This window comes from Temnothorax nylanderi, unplaced genomic scaffold, assembly GCF_030848795.1.
Source record: "Temnothorax nylanderi isolate EJ_2023f unplaced genomic scaffold, tnyl_v1.0 TNYL_tig0009_pilon, whole genome shotgun sequence".
Classification (NCBI taxonomy): domain Eukaryota; kingdom Metazoa; phylum Arthropoda; class Insecta; order Hymenoptera; family Formicidae; genus Temnothorax; species Temnothorax nylanderi.
In genome coordinates this window covers 52123-66207 of record NW_027249071.1, presented here as the reverse complement: position 1 = coordinate 66207, position 14085 = coordinate 52123, and the positions used below count along the sequence as shown (strand labels likewise).

General features: G+C 32.2%; 1 protein-coding gene across 2 annotated transcripts in view; it reads left to right on the top strand.

Moving 5' to 3' along the window:
- Ccap-r (Crustacean cardioactive peptide receptor) overlaps nt 1–14085 on the top strand; it is a 71343-nt gene that overhangs the window by 44476 nt on the left and 12782 nt on the right. For both annotated transcript variants that reach the window (XM_071725250.1, XM_071725245.1), the window contains exons 3-6: nt 4824–4959; nt 9752–9949; nt 12477–12571; nt 12873–13125. In XM_071725250.1, coding sequence (XP_071581351.1) covers nt 4824–4959; nt 9752–9949; nt 12477–12571; nt 12873–13125 — 682 coding nt within the window. The remainder of the gene's footprint in view (nt 1–4823; nt 4960–9751; nt 9950–12476; nt 12572–12872; nt 13126–14085) is intronic.

Below are 14085 nucleotides of genomic sequence, written 5' to 3'. Positions count from 1 at the left end.
TAAAAATAGATTTTATAAGATAGATAACGAAACCATATAAATCAATATACAAAAATTAGTTTAAAATAATTTTAATTTGTGGCATATTCCGCATATTTATAAATTAAACAATTATAAATTATAAATTATAAATATTGTATAATTAACTCGAGAATTTCATCAAATTATCATTAACGCAATATTAAGTGAAACATTCTGCATTACATGTATTTTCGTTTTAATATTCAAATTTAATATTCAAATTTCTCTCGGAAGAATACAATATTCATGTTTTTGATGTGGTCTGTCAAAGTGCATATTTAAATAGATGCATAAAGTGATGTACAACGCTTAAATTCCAAATAAAATGGTTAAACCTTCTTTGACTAAAAAATAATAGAGAGAGATATGCTTAATTTTTCGCTGCATGTCAAATTCTCTACCATTATTGGTATTTTGAAGTTAAGACATTTTGTATACAGACACATATGTGTTACTTTAATATTTTATATCATAATACACAATCTTAAGAAAATTAAGCGCCAATTTTTTCGTATAATCTACTTCTACTAGAATGCATATTTAACTAACAATAAACAAAAAAGACGCGCATGTTTAACGTAACCCGTAATTAGTATCAACGATTAAAAGCCTCGAACTAAAGTATAATTTTTCTGAATTTTTGTGAAAGTACATTTTGAAGTGAAGATCTTTTATTTAAGTTAATAATAAAAATGGAGCACAAGAACATCTCAAAATATATTATATTATGACGTGGAGTTGCACATTATTGTAACACTGATATTAGATAACATTTAATCCTCTATTCCTCTATTTTATAGGAAAATTAAATTTGATATTCAAGCGTATCCGCAGTTCATCTTTCGAGTTAGAGAAACCCATTCTAATTTCAAACAGTTATAGACATCAAAGACGCGATATTATCGCGTTAATTTCGATGATGACCGGAGTGAAACTGCGAAGCTGCCGGTAGCGTGTTCGCAACTTTGCTCCGTGCGTGCGCTATCAATTTCTATCGATCATCAAACTTCTTGTTCGAAACGGGCGTCTCGACGCTTCCGACAAGCACCGTCTTGCAGGTCACGCGATCCCATTCGCGCCCCCAGTCATACAGTAATAAACAATCGCCCGGCGATCGACGGCAGAACCTTTACCATACACGACGTACATGCAAAATGCGTGACTTAAGTGGCCTCACGCATGACTCGCGACGATAAATCGAGTGGAATGTAAAACGATGCAAATTAGAGAGTACAAGAAGATTATTTTTCGCGTATTTTGTGTAAAAAATTCTGATAATGTAAAGATACATAAATTAAACAAATTGTTCTATTTTAATCCTGTTATTAATTAAAATAATGTATCTATCTCTGTATCTAAGATGCAAGTACACATTTCGGTACTATAGTGTTAATTATTTATGAAGCTACGTATAATCGTATAAAAGAGGTAATATTTCGGCGAAAAAGAATTTTTAAGTTTTAAAGCTTCCTTTATTACAAAATAAATAAATGTGAAACAGGATTATTTGAAGTTAGTGATGATTATTTAAAATAATTAATCAAACTTTCAGTGATTCTTTCAAAACTAATTTAAATATACAATGTCAGATTCATAAAATAAATTGTAATATATTTTTAGCAATATGTATCTTTCATCTCGCTTGGCTGATGATTATTCTCCGCACGTTTTGTATTGCAGTCCAGTAATGCAGTAATACCGTACAGAATGATAGAAGTGTAACCGTCGAGGTCGCAACCGCGGTCTAAAACTTTACGTACGAATCTCACGCTCGACAAACTCAGAATCAACTTTATCGGATGATCGATGTTGAGCTTGCGGATAATACGAGTAATTGCATTTTGCATTTGGTACCGGAAAACGGCGCAGACCGGATACGAACGGAAAATCGCGATTCGCGATGTACGCATGATATTCTGCCACTGACATTGTGCCACTTTCTCCCGGCTCTTGGTACCGCAAATCGAATTCAATCGATATCGAGGTATATATAGTTTATGAGCAACAGTAGTACACATAGAATACACGAAATGAATGGATATCATAGTATCTATAGATCCTGTAGCACTTTGCATAAGCATTTCAAAAACAAAATCTCTGCCGTAATAAAATTAATTATACAACTGTAATATATAGAATCTCCTTTGTTTAATCTGATTATTTTGGACAAATAATTTTTAATATGTTTTGTATCCAATCGAATACACATATTTAAAGTTTATTATTTAATGTTATAATGCATAATTATATTCGTCCATATTGCCAACACACAATATGCTGTATATATTTTAATAAGTTAGGCAGTAATATGCGGGAAACAAAAAAGTCTTGGAACATGATAAATACTATCATTTGCAACGGAAAACATTTTCAACAAAACGCGAACAATGCTTCCTATTATATTATAAAAACTATTTTTGATTTATCTGTGAACGTCCTTCTCTATCACATCAGTTTTATTGCAAAATTTTACTGACTTTTCGTGCAACTATATTTCTTGTCGTTCCATAAAATCGCTTCTAAGTTCGATCTCATAAAAAAATTCACTAAATATTTATCTACAAACGCTTTAAGGAAAAGGATTGAAATTCAATTCAAACATCACTTTGCTGAATAATTTAAATTACATGATATTATAATTATTATATGTACGGATATATTATTTTAAAAAGTCTAAATATCATAAATGTAATTAAGTAACAACTTTCACCAATATTTCATACATTTCGAGATTATTTTCTTTAATGTATTAACAAAGTTTTAATTTTTGAAGCGTTTTTCGAACGTTTTATGCGTGCCCTATAGATCGAATTCGTAAAGCCTATTGGTGGATTAGTTACGGTGGAGAATTAGTCGCGGCCAAATGGATAACAATTTATGCGGATAAACCCGCGGACGCTCCGGTGTCATATTCGATACCCGCGATTCCCGGCGAATCGGGAAATCGAATGATCTAAATCGTCTCTTTCATAGTTCGCAGTTTGCCGAACAGAAACACAGATTTAGTGCTGAGTGCGGAGAAAAAAGAGAGGGAGACAAATGGAATACGCAGTTCCGTGGTCCACGATTTTCGTCGATTCGGCGACATTTTCTCCGATGGGTGGATACCAAAGTAATTCACACACCCATTGGGAAAGAAATACCAGTGCCAGTAAATTCTCTCGGGCCCCGAAAGGCACAATCCGTATTGTGACAAGCTAGACACTGAAAGCGAGTTCTATTCATGCGTGTTATTTTGCTAAATTTTACCCATAAAATAATTCACGGTACTAAGATCATCAGTTAAAAATTCAATTGCTTAATTTAATTAATGTATATGGAAACATCTTATTTGTCCATAAATTTTATCCAAAATATGGCATGCATCTATTATACATAATTCCGATGTTACACGTCATCTATATCATTCTATAAAAGTCTATATATAATAATTTAATCACATCCTATTTTTATTATTTAAAAGAATATTAATAGAATTATTTTATTATTTAATATAACACTATGTTCATTTTTTCTTTTAAACAAAATAAAAAGTCTAGGATACTAAAATGGAGCAGTTGTTACTTACAGATGAATTTATTATACAATCTATTTTTTTCTTGAAAATAAAAAATGATAAATTGTTTTTATTGGCAATTACTGCGATTGTCTTTGCGTGCCAGTTAAAATAATTAGATTCAAGTTGCATTCTCAACCCATGTCGCAATGCAGCCGTGATATTTGAATGGCATCATTATTATCAATAAAATGCGCCGATCTCTGCACAATCGTTCAATTTTATTAATTGATTTATTATTATATATACTTTAAAATGCAACCGTTTATCGTCGATTATTACTATTAAAATAAAATGTACAAGCGTTAAATCGCATTAAAAACTTATAGGGATACACCCTGCTGGTCCATTTTCGTAAAATCATGTATCGTGTATCATAATGGTCGCCTCTATGATCGAGCAAATCAGTTTGCTGTTCATATTAAGCATGGTATATCATGCAAACGATGTTGAAATTAACACTCACACATTTCTCTCGTTACATAGCAACATATACGAGACCACAGGCATTATCTATCGACCGTCAAATCAACTGTTTACCCGGTATATGCAAATCAGTAAATAACATTCTGTCACATCGACATTCAAGTTGTGAAATATAATCATAATACAAACACAAATACACACACAGTTAAGTGTCAATTTATTATTATATTATTTACGAAGATTTGAATTTACTGTGAAACTGTGGTTTCGTGTGCGAATATATAATACGCATGTAGACGTCACTATAGAAAAATTCGTGATCTGAATAATTTGGATTTCATTTAAAAAAATAATTCAAATCTTTCAAATAGTTTTCGTAAAATTAAACAAAAAATTTGTGTAAAATTAATGTTTTATTTTCAAAGTTTAGATATAATTGATTGAATATTAATTCTTCCCCAAAGAGTTTTGAAGAAAGGAAGAAAGAAAAAGAAAAAGAAATACCTATAAGTTTAAAAAAATTTTTGATAATTAAATGTAAAAGAGATAAAAATAACTGAAATTGATTTTAATTAAAATAAGAGATTATTACGTATTTTTGTACAACAAAAACTAAACTGATATCTCATATATCTTCGGATTTTTATTTTTTACATTTACTCGCTAAAATTCTTTTTGCGGCATATTAGGTACTCTAAATCTTTTTAGAAAAGAACTAGAACTCTGCCAATTAAATTAGATAAAGCCGCTAAATTACATAAATAAAGCTGCTAATTTCACAGAATCTACAGAGGTAAAAGAAACGCTTTTCTTCTTACAGACAGAGCAATTTGCGGTACTATGGCTACTATTTGCAGTGATAGTCGCTGGTAACACTGCAGTCCTCGCCGGACTTTTACTGGGAAAACGTAGAAAATCTCGGATGAATTTCTTCATCATGCAACTGGCATTTGCTGGTAAGTGTCTTTATTTTTAATAGCGTATAATTAAGAAAATTTCAATGCCTTGATATCTTTTGTAAGGACACATTAGATTAGATAAAGAATTCCACTACGCGTATTAACGCAATTTGTAAAAATTCTTCTACAACCAATGGAGCTAGAGAAGATAATAACGCGGTTTAAATAACAAAACAGCGATCGTAATTCTGTTTCATTTCCGCATTATCAATATTTGCCTGAAGGAAAATTGTGGACAGACTACTGTTACGTCTCTCCCAAAAACCTTCGCTCCCGATATCTGCGATTCAGGCTCTGGGGGATACGATAGCGCGTCCTCTTTCATGTACACGTTTTGTAGATAAACATTTATTTTTCTTTTTTCGCTGATGTATCTTTATGTGCAGAATATAGGAAACGAACGATATCGCACGTATGTAAGATCTTTTCGTATCCCAATGCTGAGTACTATTTGCATGTATTGATCGAAGATGTGTATATGTGTATTTGTCCTCACAAGCGAAATAATATTAATAGAAATATATTTTCTTTGCAATATCGCGATAATCATGTGGCTGATTAAATATTACACCAATTCCTTTCTAATATTTACACAAGTGTTGTAATATTAACTTAAAAATACAAGAATACGCATTGAAAAGAAAATTTTCTGCATTTCAGTAAATATTAATTTGCGTACAACTGTGACTCCATTTACTAAAATAAAGAAAATTTTCCTTTTTATTAGTGTATTTGCCGAGAAAAAATTTTCTTCATTTTAGTAAATGGAGTCACAGTTGTATGCAAACTAATATTTACTAAAATGCAGAAAATTTTTTTCTCAGTGTACTTATCATAATTAACGAAAACAATCTACATTTAACATTTTTCTAAAGTTCTGCACTGAGAAATTGGTATAACATAAACCAACTTGAATGTCCAATAACGAAGTTTACTGTTCACATACGTCCGCTAATAAAAGATATCGGACCAACCATAATAATGTCTATATTCATACTTGCGCCAGAAAGCATCCAACGATAAAATAAAAGAAATAGATCGTCTTTTTTACTACTCTTCTTAACTTCAGTCTAAATTTCAACTTTTACTTTCTGTATGTGTGATAGAATTTAATTTTTATGATCTAAAGTACCTCACTTTTTTATCTCATATATGAAAACACAGGCAGTTTATCACATATATGTTATTGTGGTCACGTTTTCACGAAATCTCTCGGTATTATATTACGGCTAATACTGCCTATTTTTCTTGCAATTATTCGTATAATAACTTACGACAGTAAAAGCCGACAGCAATGTATTTAAGTTAACGTCTGACGACGTTAGAGACGGAAGAGAAAGAATATCTTTTATGCACAGCATAAAATAATATATTGTCACAGAAAATACGAGGAAAAATATGCATTTTATAACAGGCGTATCACAAAGATGTTTGTTGGATGACACTTGAAAACACTTTAAAGTAAACTTTATACATATATCTACAGCTTAATGTTTGAAAATCAATTGTAAGAAAATATTTTACTACTGGCACATAAACATTGTTAAAAACATTTAAAACATTATACGTAAATAAAAATAATTAAATTATCATGAGAAAACAACAGAATATATCCTATTTAAGTAGTAAACTCGTCTTTATTTCAAAAAGTATAAGAAATTAGTATAAAATAATATATTTAAAAAATATATATTTAAAATATTTGTTTTTAAAATATATTAAAAGATATTTTTAAAGATGCAAGAAATATTTTTTAAATTGCTGTATTTATTTAAGAATTGATACTAATTGATTTGGAAATAAGAATTTTAATTATTTATCAGTTATTCAATTTTTTACGAAAGTGTTTGTACAATAAATAATAACAAAACATATTATAATATGATATTTTGCTGATTTAGCGACAAGGAATGCCTATAGAAATGTCGTGTAGAATCTAGAAAATATGTTTTTACATCAAGCTGGATTTAAGAATACCTATTGGGATATTTTCGACAAAGATTGTCACAACAAACGTGCTTCGCAATACACGTGCGACATCGCCCTATTCCAAGGGAAAAGACCCTCTAAGTAACGATGTTGTATTCTTGCGCGACAAAAATGTGAAGCATACTTGTGAAAGAAATTGTTCGCTTTTAAAAAGATATATCAGTAGTATTTGATAAAAAATATTTTACGTAATATATAACATATATGCATAAGAATATATAGAGTTTTTATTTGTCATTATCATCTTTAGAAACTGTCTCATAAAGAATGCAATTTCTTTGTAATAATAATTATTATAATATACACTGTGACAGAAGCTATTTTTATCATTCGAATTTTGTAGCCTTTTTCTGTAAAGAGCTTTGCTCAATAAATTTTTAACTGCAAAAATATAATTTCTAAGTTTTGTAAAAATGATTTTCAAGTGTCAACTAACAAATCGCTATTAAGTTGTCAAAGCATAAACTTTATCATCAGTCTTTTTATTTGTGATCTTATTACGTTTGTAAACTAAGTTATCGAAGAAACGATAAAGCTTCGCTAATGGACAGTAAAATTACAATTCCATCTTTTTCTCCCATCTTCGTCTTCATTTTTACGAGAAATCAATTGTGCAAATAGATATAATACGAATCTTAATAAGTAAGAAGGTTCGAAATATTTGATATTGATAAAAGGCGTTCTTAATTTATTATTAATAATAACAGTGACTGAAATGGGTTTATAGAAATTTAAAGAATAAAAAAGAAAGATATTTTTGAAATCTTTTTAAGAACAGTTTTTTTTTAATAATTATTTCTTGGCAGAAAAGTTTACGGGGTCTCAAATATTTATTTAATTGCATTGTGAATATTTCTATATTAATCATTATTGTTGTCATTTCAGTGTATCAAAATAAAGAGAGTATTGAATCAATTAAAATGTATTTTCATTAAATAATAAAATTCTTCTGCTTTAACCAGTCGTCTAAAATAGGACGCGAGTGATAATCGACAAATATAATTTGAAAAAAAAGTTGAAATATTCGACCACAAGTTACGGAGTACAAAAGTATTAAAGGATTTCAACGTTACCTAGGAACGGTTTAAGTCGGAAATATATGAGAGTTTCCCGAAACGCCATTAAATCGAATAAATTTGATCATTCCTAAGAAAGATTTTCGTAAATGGAAAATGTGCATGTTCTGGAATTTTCAATCAGAATATCCTTTTGCTAACTGATATCTTGAAAATTGAAAGTGCTCAGCGGCATCTCGACATTAAATACACCAAGACTTATATTTATTACGTTACGTAAAGCACATAAAATATTACAGATATTCTATATATGTTAATGTAAAAAATAGGATTTATATAAATTTTGTATTAAAATCATTAATCTATCTTGTAACACCAAAATGTTTCAAATTGTGAAAATCGTAGATAAGAAAATTTATATTTTTGATGAAAGAAAATATCAGTCATTTATGATATATAGAACTATTATGCTGTGTTTAGTATTACAATTAATGACTAGAAACTGTTTTCTGATTTAATTTATTTCTGGCATATTTCCACAAACGCATATATTTACGCTGAAGCAATTATTCCACAACTTGGGCTTTCAATTTCGACATTAATATCGCGACCGGTGTTATCGAGTCGCAAGGATATAATTCGATAGTAATCGAATTTCTATTTTATCGATAAAATATGAGCAATAAAGTAGGAGGATGAGCCCTGGTTTATTTGGAAAACTAACGGTATTGAAGCTGTGCACTCTCTCTTTTCCGAGAATTTTTACCGATAGCAATTCCGGGAAGCGTTGATAATATATATCTTTTGAAATTGGTATTAAGAAACTTGTGTTCTGCAGAATATTGTAAATTCAACGTGCCATTTGTTTTTAGAAACGTTACAAATCCATAAATCCACGCTGTCCGTCAGTAAATAAATTTCCTAATTATCTCAATTCATAATTAAAAATATATTCCAAAATGGATACTATAATATTATTTGAAAAAAAAATAAATCTAAAGGTTCCGTATATATAATATTAACTTTTGTATTCTTACTTTTCTCAGATGAACCTTAAAAAAATTTTACGATTTAAAATATTACAGGACATGGCATACATGACGTGATTATGTCTTCATGAAAAAATTTACACTACTTCAATAATTTCTTATTATCGCGACGTTTATGATACAGATGTCGCAACACAGAAATCGCCGAAATAACCAATGTACATTATTACATAACATTTAATCCTACTTTACGTTCCGCATGATAGTTCTTAAACCGTGCGTAAATGCAGAACGACGCGACGTAAAGTATCGAAACGAGCTATAAACGGTCACATATCTGTGAGTTTATTTCGCGGTTAAAGATGGTATTCCGTAAACGTTTTCACGAGTTAATTAAGATTACGTCTCTACAGTTGCAAAAATCTCACGCTCTCAATATATTAATTATTTCACATTAATTAACTCCAAAAATCACGTAACGGTTTATGTAAGTTTATTATACTCTCAAGGTTTGTATTCTCTTGAAATGAAGATCTCGACGAGTTTCTGCGAGTTTAATGATCAATTCTTGTAACAATGAAAAGAAAATACAAGCTGCACATTGTCTGTTAACTTTCTGTCTAAGTCTGAACGAAGAGATTCTTCGAAATATTAACGAGGTGGCCTGTATCTTGATCTAGACTATATCCATCAGGTATCATATCCAGCGATTTTTCGGAACTAATAATCTTGATAATTAGTATACTCCATTCGCAAATGGTGTATCACAATTCGTCGCCATGTATCTTGTTGCAGATCTACTGGTCGGTCTAATATCCGTGCTAACGGACATAATCTGGAGAACGACTGTTGCGTGGTACGCGGGTAACATAGCTTGCAAACTGATAAGGTTTATGCAGGCTGTAGTAACCTATAGCTCGACCTACGTCCTCGTGGCTCTATCAATCGACAGATATGACGCCATTACCCGTCCGATGAACTTCTCCGGCAGCTGTGAGTACATTAGCGCGCATATGATCAAGGGCCTTTAATGTTGGATCCCTTTACAAAGCGCGGTATCGTCGAGCTAAACTCATTAATATAGTTCGGTTAAAACTCCGTGGAATATATTACAGCGTGATTCGAGGCATGAATAGTAGTATTCAACTCCTCAAAGTCAAAAGACTATCTTTGCTTATCTGCCCGGAAATCTAATAAATGGAGAAAAAGAAGAAAAATGCTTGGCAGCTTAATGCAGTAAATTTTCACTGCAGAATTATGTAAATTTCATAAAAGAGAGATTTTTCTATGAAGAAGGACATTATTCCTATGAAGGATATTATTTCTATGAAGAAGAATCTTGCAAACCGAATAAAATGCATTAAAAGAAAAAAAAATAACTTTATTTTAAACTTTCAGTTCAGATGTTTGAAAATTAGTATAAACAGAAACGATATTAACATAAATTAAGAAGGGAATAAGTTTTAAAGCAAGGTATGTAACATGAAACAAAATTATAGATCTATAATTAGCAATACGAAAAGGAACAAAATAGTCGGGCACTTTTACGCCAATCTAATCATAACTATATATAGTGGATATTGGAGTTATTTCTGATACGTCAATATGCGCGATTTCGTGTCAATATGTGCTCGTAGCAAGTCAAAGACTATTTACGGATATCTATCAGCCAGTCGACACACTAACGGGGTGAGTGCAGTTCACCGCACGGTGGAGTGTACCCGCCCTCGTCTTTTATATCACTTTTGGCATTCTTTGGCATTCCTTTATTCTACTCCTATTTACACTGTCAAGGAATATTGCTTTCTCCTGGTGTGTCAGACATCACACGTCTATCTCTATACTCGCGAAACTCGTGATAGAATTACTGAGAAAAAAGTAGAGATAGAAATCGACGCTATCCGAGACTCTCTTCAGAAATGTCGTGTTCTCCATGATAGCGACAGGCTATCAATATATTGATGGCCTGATTATTTCATGATCTGTGACGTAATATCTCCACCGTTCCTTTCAGAATTAATATCGCGCGCTTTGACGTCGATCGCGCACGTTCTCTTTTCTTTTTTATTGACTACTCCTTTTCCGCGACGAGATAAAGGACGGGGGAAAAAAAGATAGCGTCGCCGGTTCTCTTATATTTCTGCTGGTCGTATCGTCTATCACGCGGAGGCATCTCACGAATCGTTACGGGTATTCCACCCTAGAATAAAATTTATCTTCTACCTTCTGTACCTCGATGTTCTCGTGGCTTGTCGATAGCTGGAATTACAGAAATTGGTAGGTGTCTGAATTTCTGGAGTATCAATCACGCTCGACCGTCGCTCGATACTTCATCGCCGGCGGATTAATACAAGAATATCTTTGCCATTAGCCCGATCTCCAATATTACATCGACCGGTGTAAATTAAAACAGATTCAATTTGTTTGGAAAAAATTTTTAATCACGCCGTACCGTAAAAACGCGATACTCACTTTATACTTGCGTTATTAAAGATACATGAGAAAAGATAAAATAAATTTAAAGATAATGTTTAATAAACGAAATGTATACACAGGCGAGGATTTACTTTGAGCACTTTTTATATTAATCCATACAAGCTTTAATTATGATTCTGATTAGAATTCAAAGTAGGTAGCAGTAAAATTAAGTCCATTAATGACAACCCGTGCGCTTGTTTCTCCAATGTCATTAAACAGAGATTAAAATGTCCGTGGCATTATCGAAGGGCCACAAGAGAACATAATTAAACTGTGGAACTATTATAATATTCAACCGGGATTTGCTTTAATACCAGATCTATTCACTGCGTTATGAATTTCTATACGCGATCATTCTTCCAATTATCGGCAAATTACAATTATCAATTGCACACCGTAATTATAATAGCAGGATTAATGGACTCGATGATGTGCGTTATGTAACATCTTTTTATATCGGTCTCCAAGCCAAGAAAATTGCTGACGCTGCTATAATTACATATTGTGGAAAAATGGCAGAATAAACGATGTTCATGAGGATAACGATAACGTGTCGTAATATAAAATCGCCATGTATATATATCATTCCCTGCGTCGCTCCGGGAAGCCAAATAAATGATTCGGTGTGTTGTAATTATGTCATATCACGCTACACTGGCTATTTTAGGTTTCCAAGCCTATTACAGCAGTATAACATAGACATTTTCGTCCCAATTTTTCAAACCGGTTTCGCGACCTGTCATGAGCACCGTTCGCTAGCGTTTCCTTTTCGTTTTTTTCGAATCGCCGGTTGACGTGAAACCCGACATTCACGAAAATAGCTACGCTTCTTTCATACGTCGCGTCCAAAGTTGCGCAGGCTCGCGTCGATTTTCCGCAAAAAAATATGTTTTTATCAAAAAACAAATTTGAAATAAAAATTCCTCGTCACGCTTTTAATACTCGTTGACCACAATTACTCTTGCAATTATATCTTTTTACTTATTGATTACAAAATTGAAATTATAATGTGTTAATTGACAGGCATTAATTTTGATCGCAGGGTGGAGAGCTCGAGCTTTGGTGATTACGGCTTGGGCGCTGTCAGCATTGTTCAGCATGCCGATCATATTCCTGTACGAAGAGAGACGAATACAGGTACACGCCTATTTCCTGGGTGTATCGAGACAATTAAAAAACTATTGCCATTTTTTTACATTTTTGTTAAAGAAAAGATCAACTTTGAATTTCAAACTTGAAAATGCTCTTGTATACTTTTGAATATTATATTTTCAAGGCGCAGTAAAGAAAATAAAGCGTATGTTGCTAGATAAAGTGCCAACGTTATATGCACAACTATTTTCTCATTTTTTAAAAAGATTCTTTGAGAATGCGAAAGATAAGAATGCAAAAACTTTTGCGCTCACAAAACGAGCTAATCGCAAACGCGATTTTGTAGGATACGACGCAGTGTTGGATCGATTTGGGCCCGATTCAGTGGAAGATCTACATGAGCCTGGTGAGTTTCAGTCTCTTTATAGCGCCCACCCTGATAATAGGAGGCTGTTACACGGTCATCGTGGTCACGATATGGTCGCAAGGAGCAGCGCTACGTCAGGGACCTACCAGAGATACTCGGAGGGCGTCCTCGAGGGGACTCATTCCCAGAGCGAAAATCAAGACCGTAAAAATGACCTTCGTCATAGTATTCGGTAAGATATAAATCACGTTCAGAAATAGCATAAACGTAAGATGTCGTTCTTACATATAATACATGATATTGAATTATATCTTTATAAAAAAAATATGAATACAATTTTTAAATGGTTTCTATTTGGTCTAAAAAGTCGCATTTATAAAACCAAGCGGCAGAAATAATCGTACCGGAAAAAGCAGGTTATTATACAATTCTATTGCTGCATAAAAAGATTCGCTTTAAAGGAAATTCAGGTTTACAAGAAAATATTTTTAGTCAAATATTTATATAAGCTTCATAAAGTTATACTTCAACGTCTGGCGCATGCTTTTATGATCACCCGTTACTCCTTCCTCAGTTCGTATAGGTATAAAGAGAGCTTTTAGGTCTTGACAAACCGATATATATCTACTTTGAAGTACGGAGCTTTCTTTTTTTTTCCCTTTGACATACAACACGAGTGCTTCGTCGTAAACGACAATAACGGAAAGACGGCAGGCGTCTACTTCGCGGCAGTAAAAAGTAACAAGTTTCTAGCTCCTTCTACGTCTTTGATACGAAATTGGTGAACCGTTTTATTTGCATGGCATAAAAGACGCACCGCAGAAAGATAAGCAAACGCGCTTGCTATTCGATATCCTTGTATAAATCGAGCAAAGACGGAAGGGATCGCATATACGAATTATCCGAGAGAAACGCGCGTGGGCTAAACTAGATATAATAAATAAAATACAAGCAAAAAATATGAGATCTATTCAATTATTTCACAAAAGATCAGACCATCTTCAGTTTAATTGACTTGATCAATTCAGTAGTTACGTAAAGGACATTTAATATAAAAAAGAATTGCTCTATAATGCCGATAATAAAAATCTCATGAAAAGAGCTGCTTTTCAAGAGAATTTTTTTTAAAAGGTATATCTAACAAATATTTTATTAGTTTTGTGTGTGTGACGTTTGTGTATATTTTAAATCC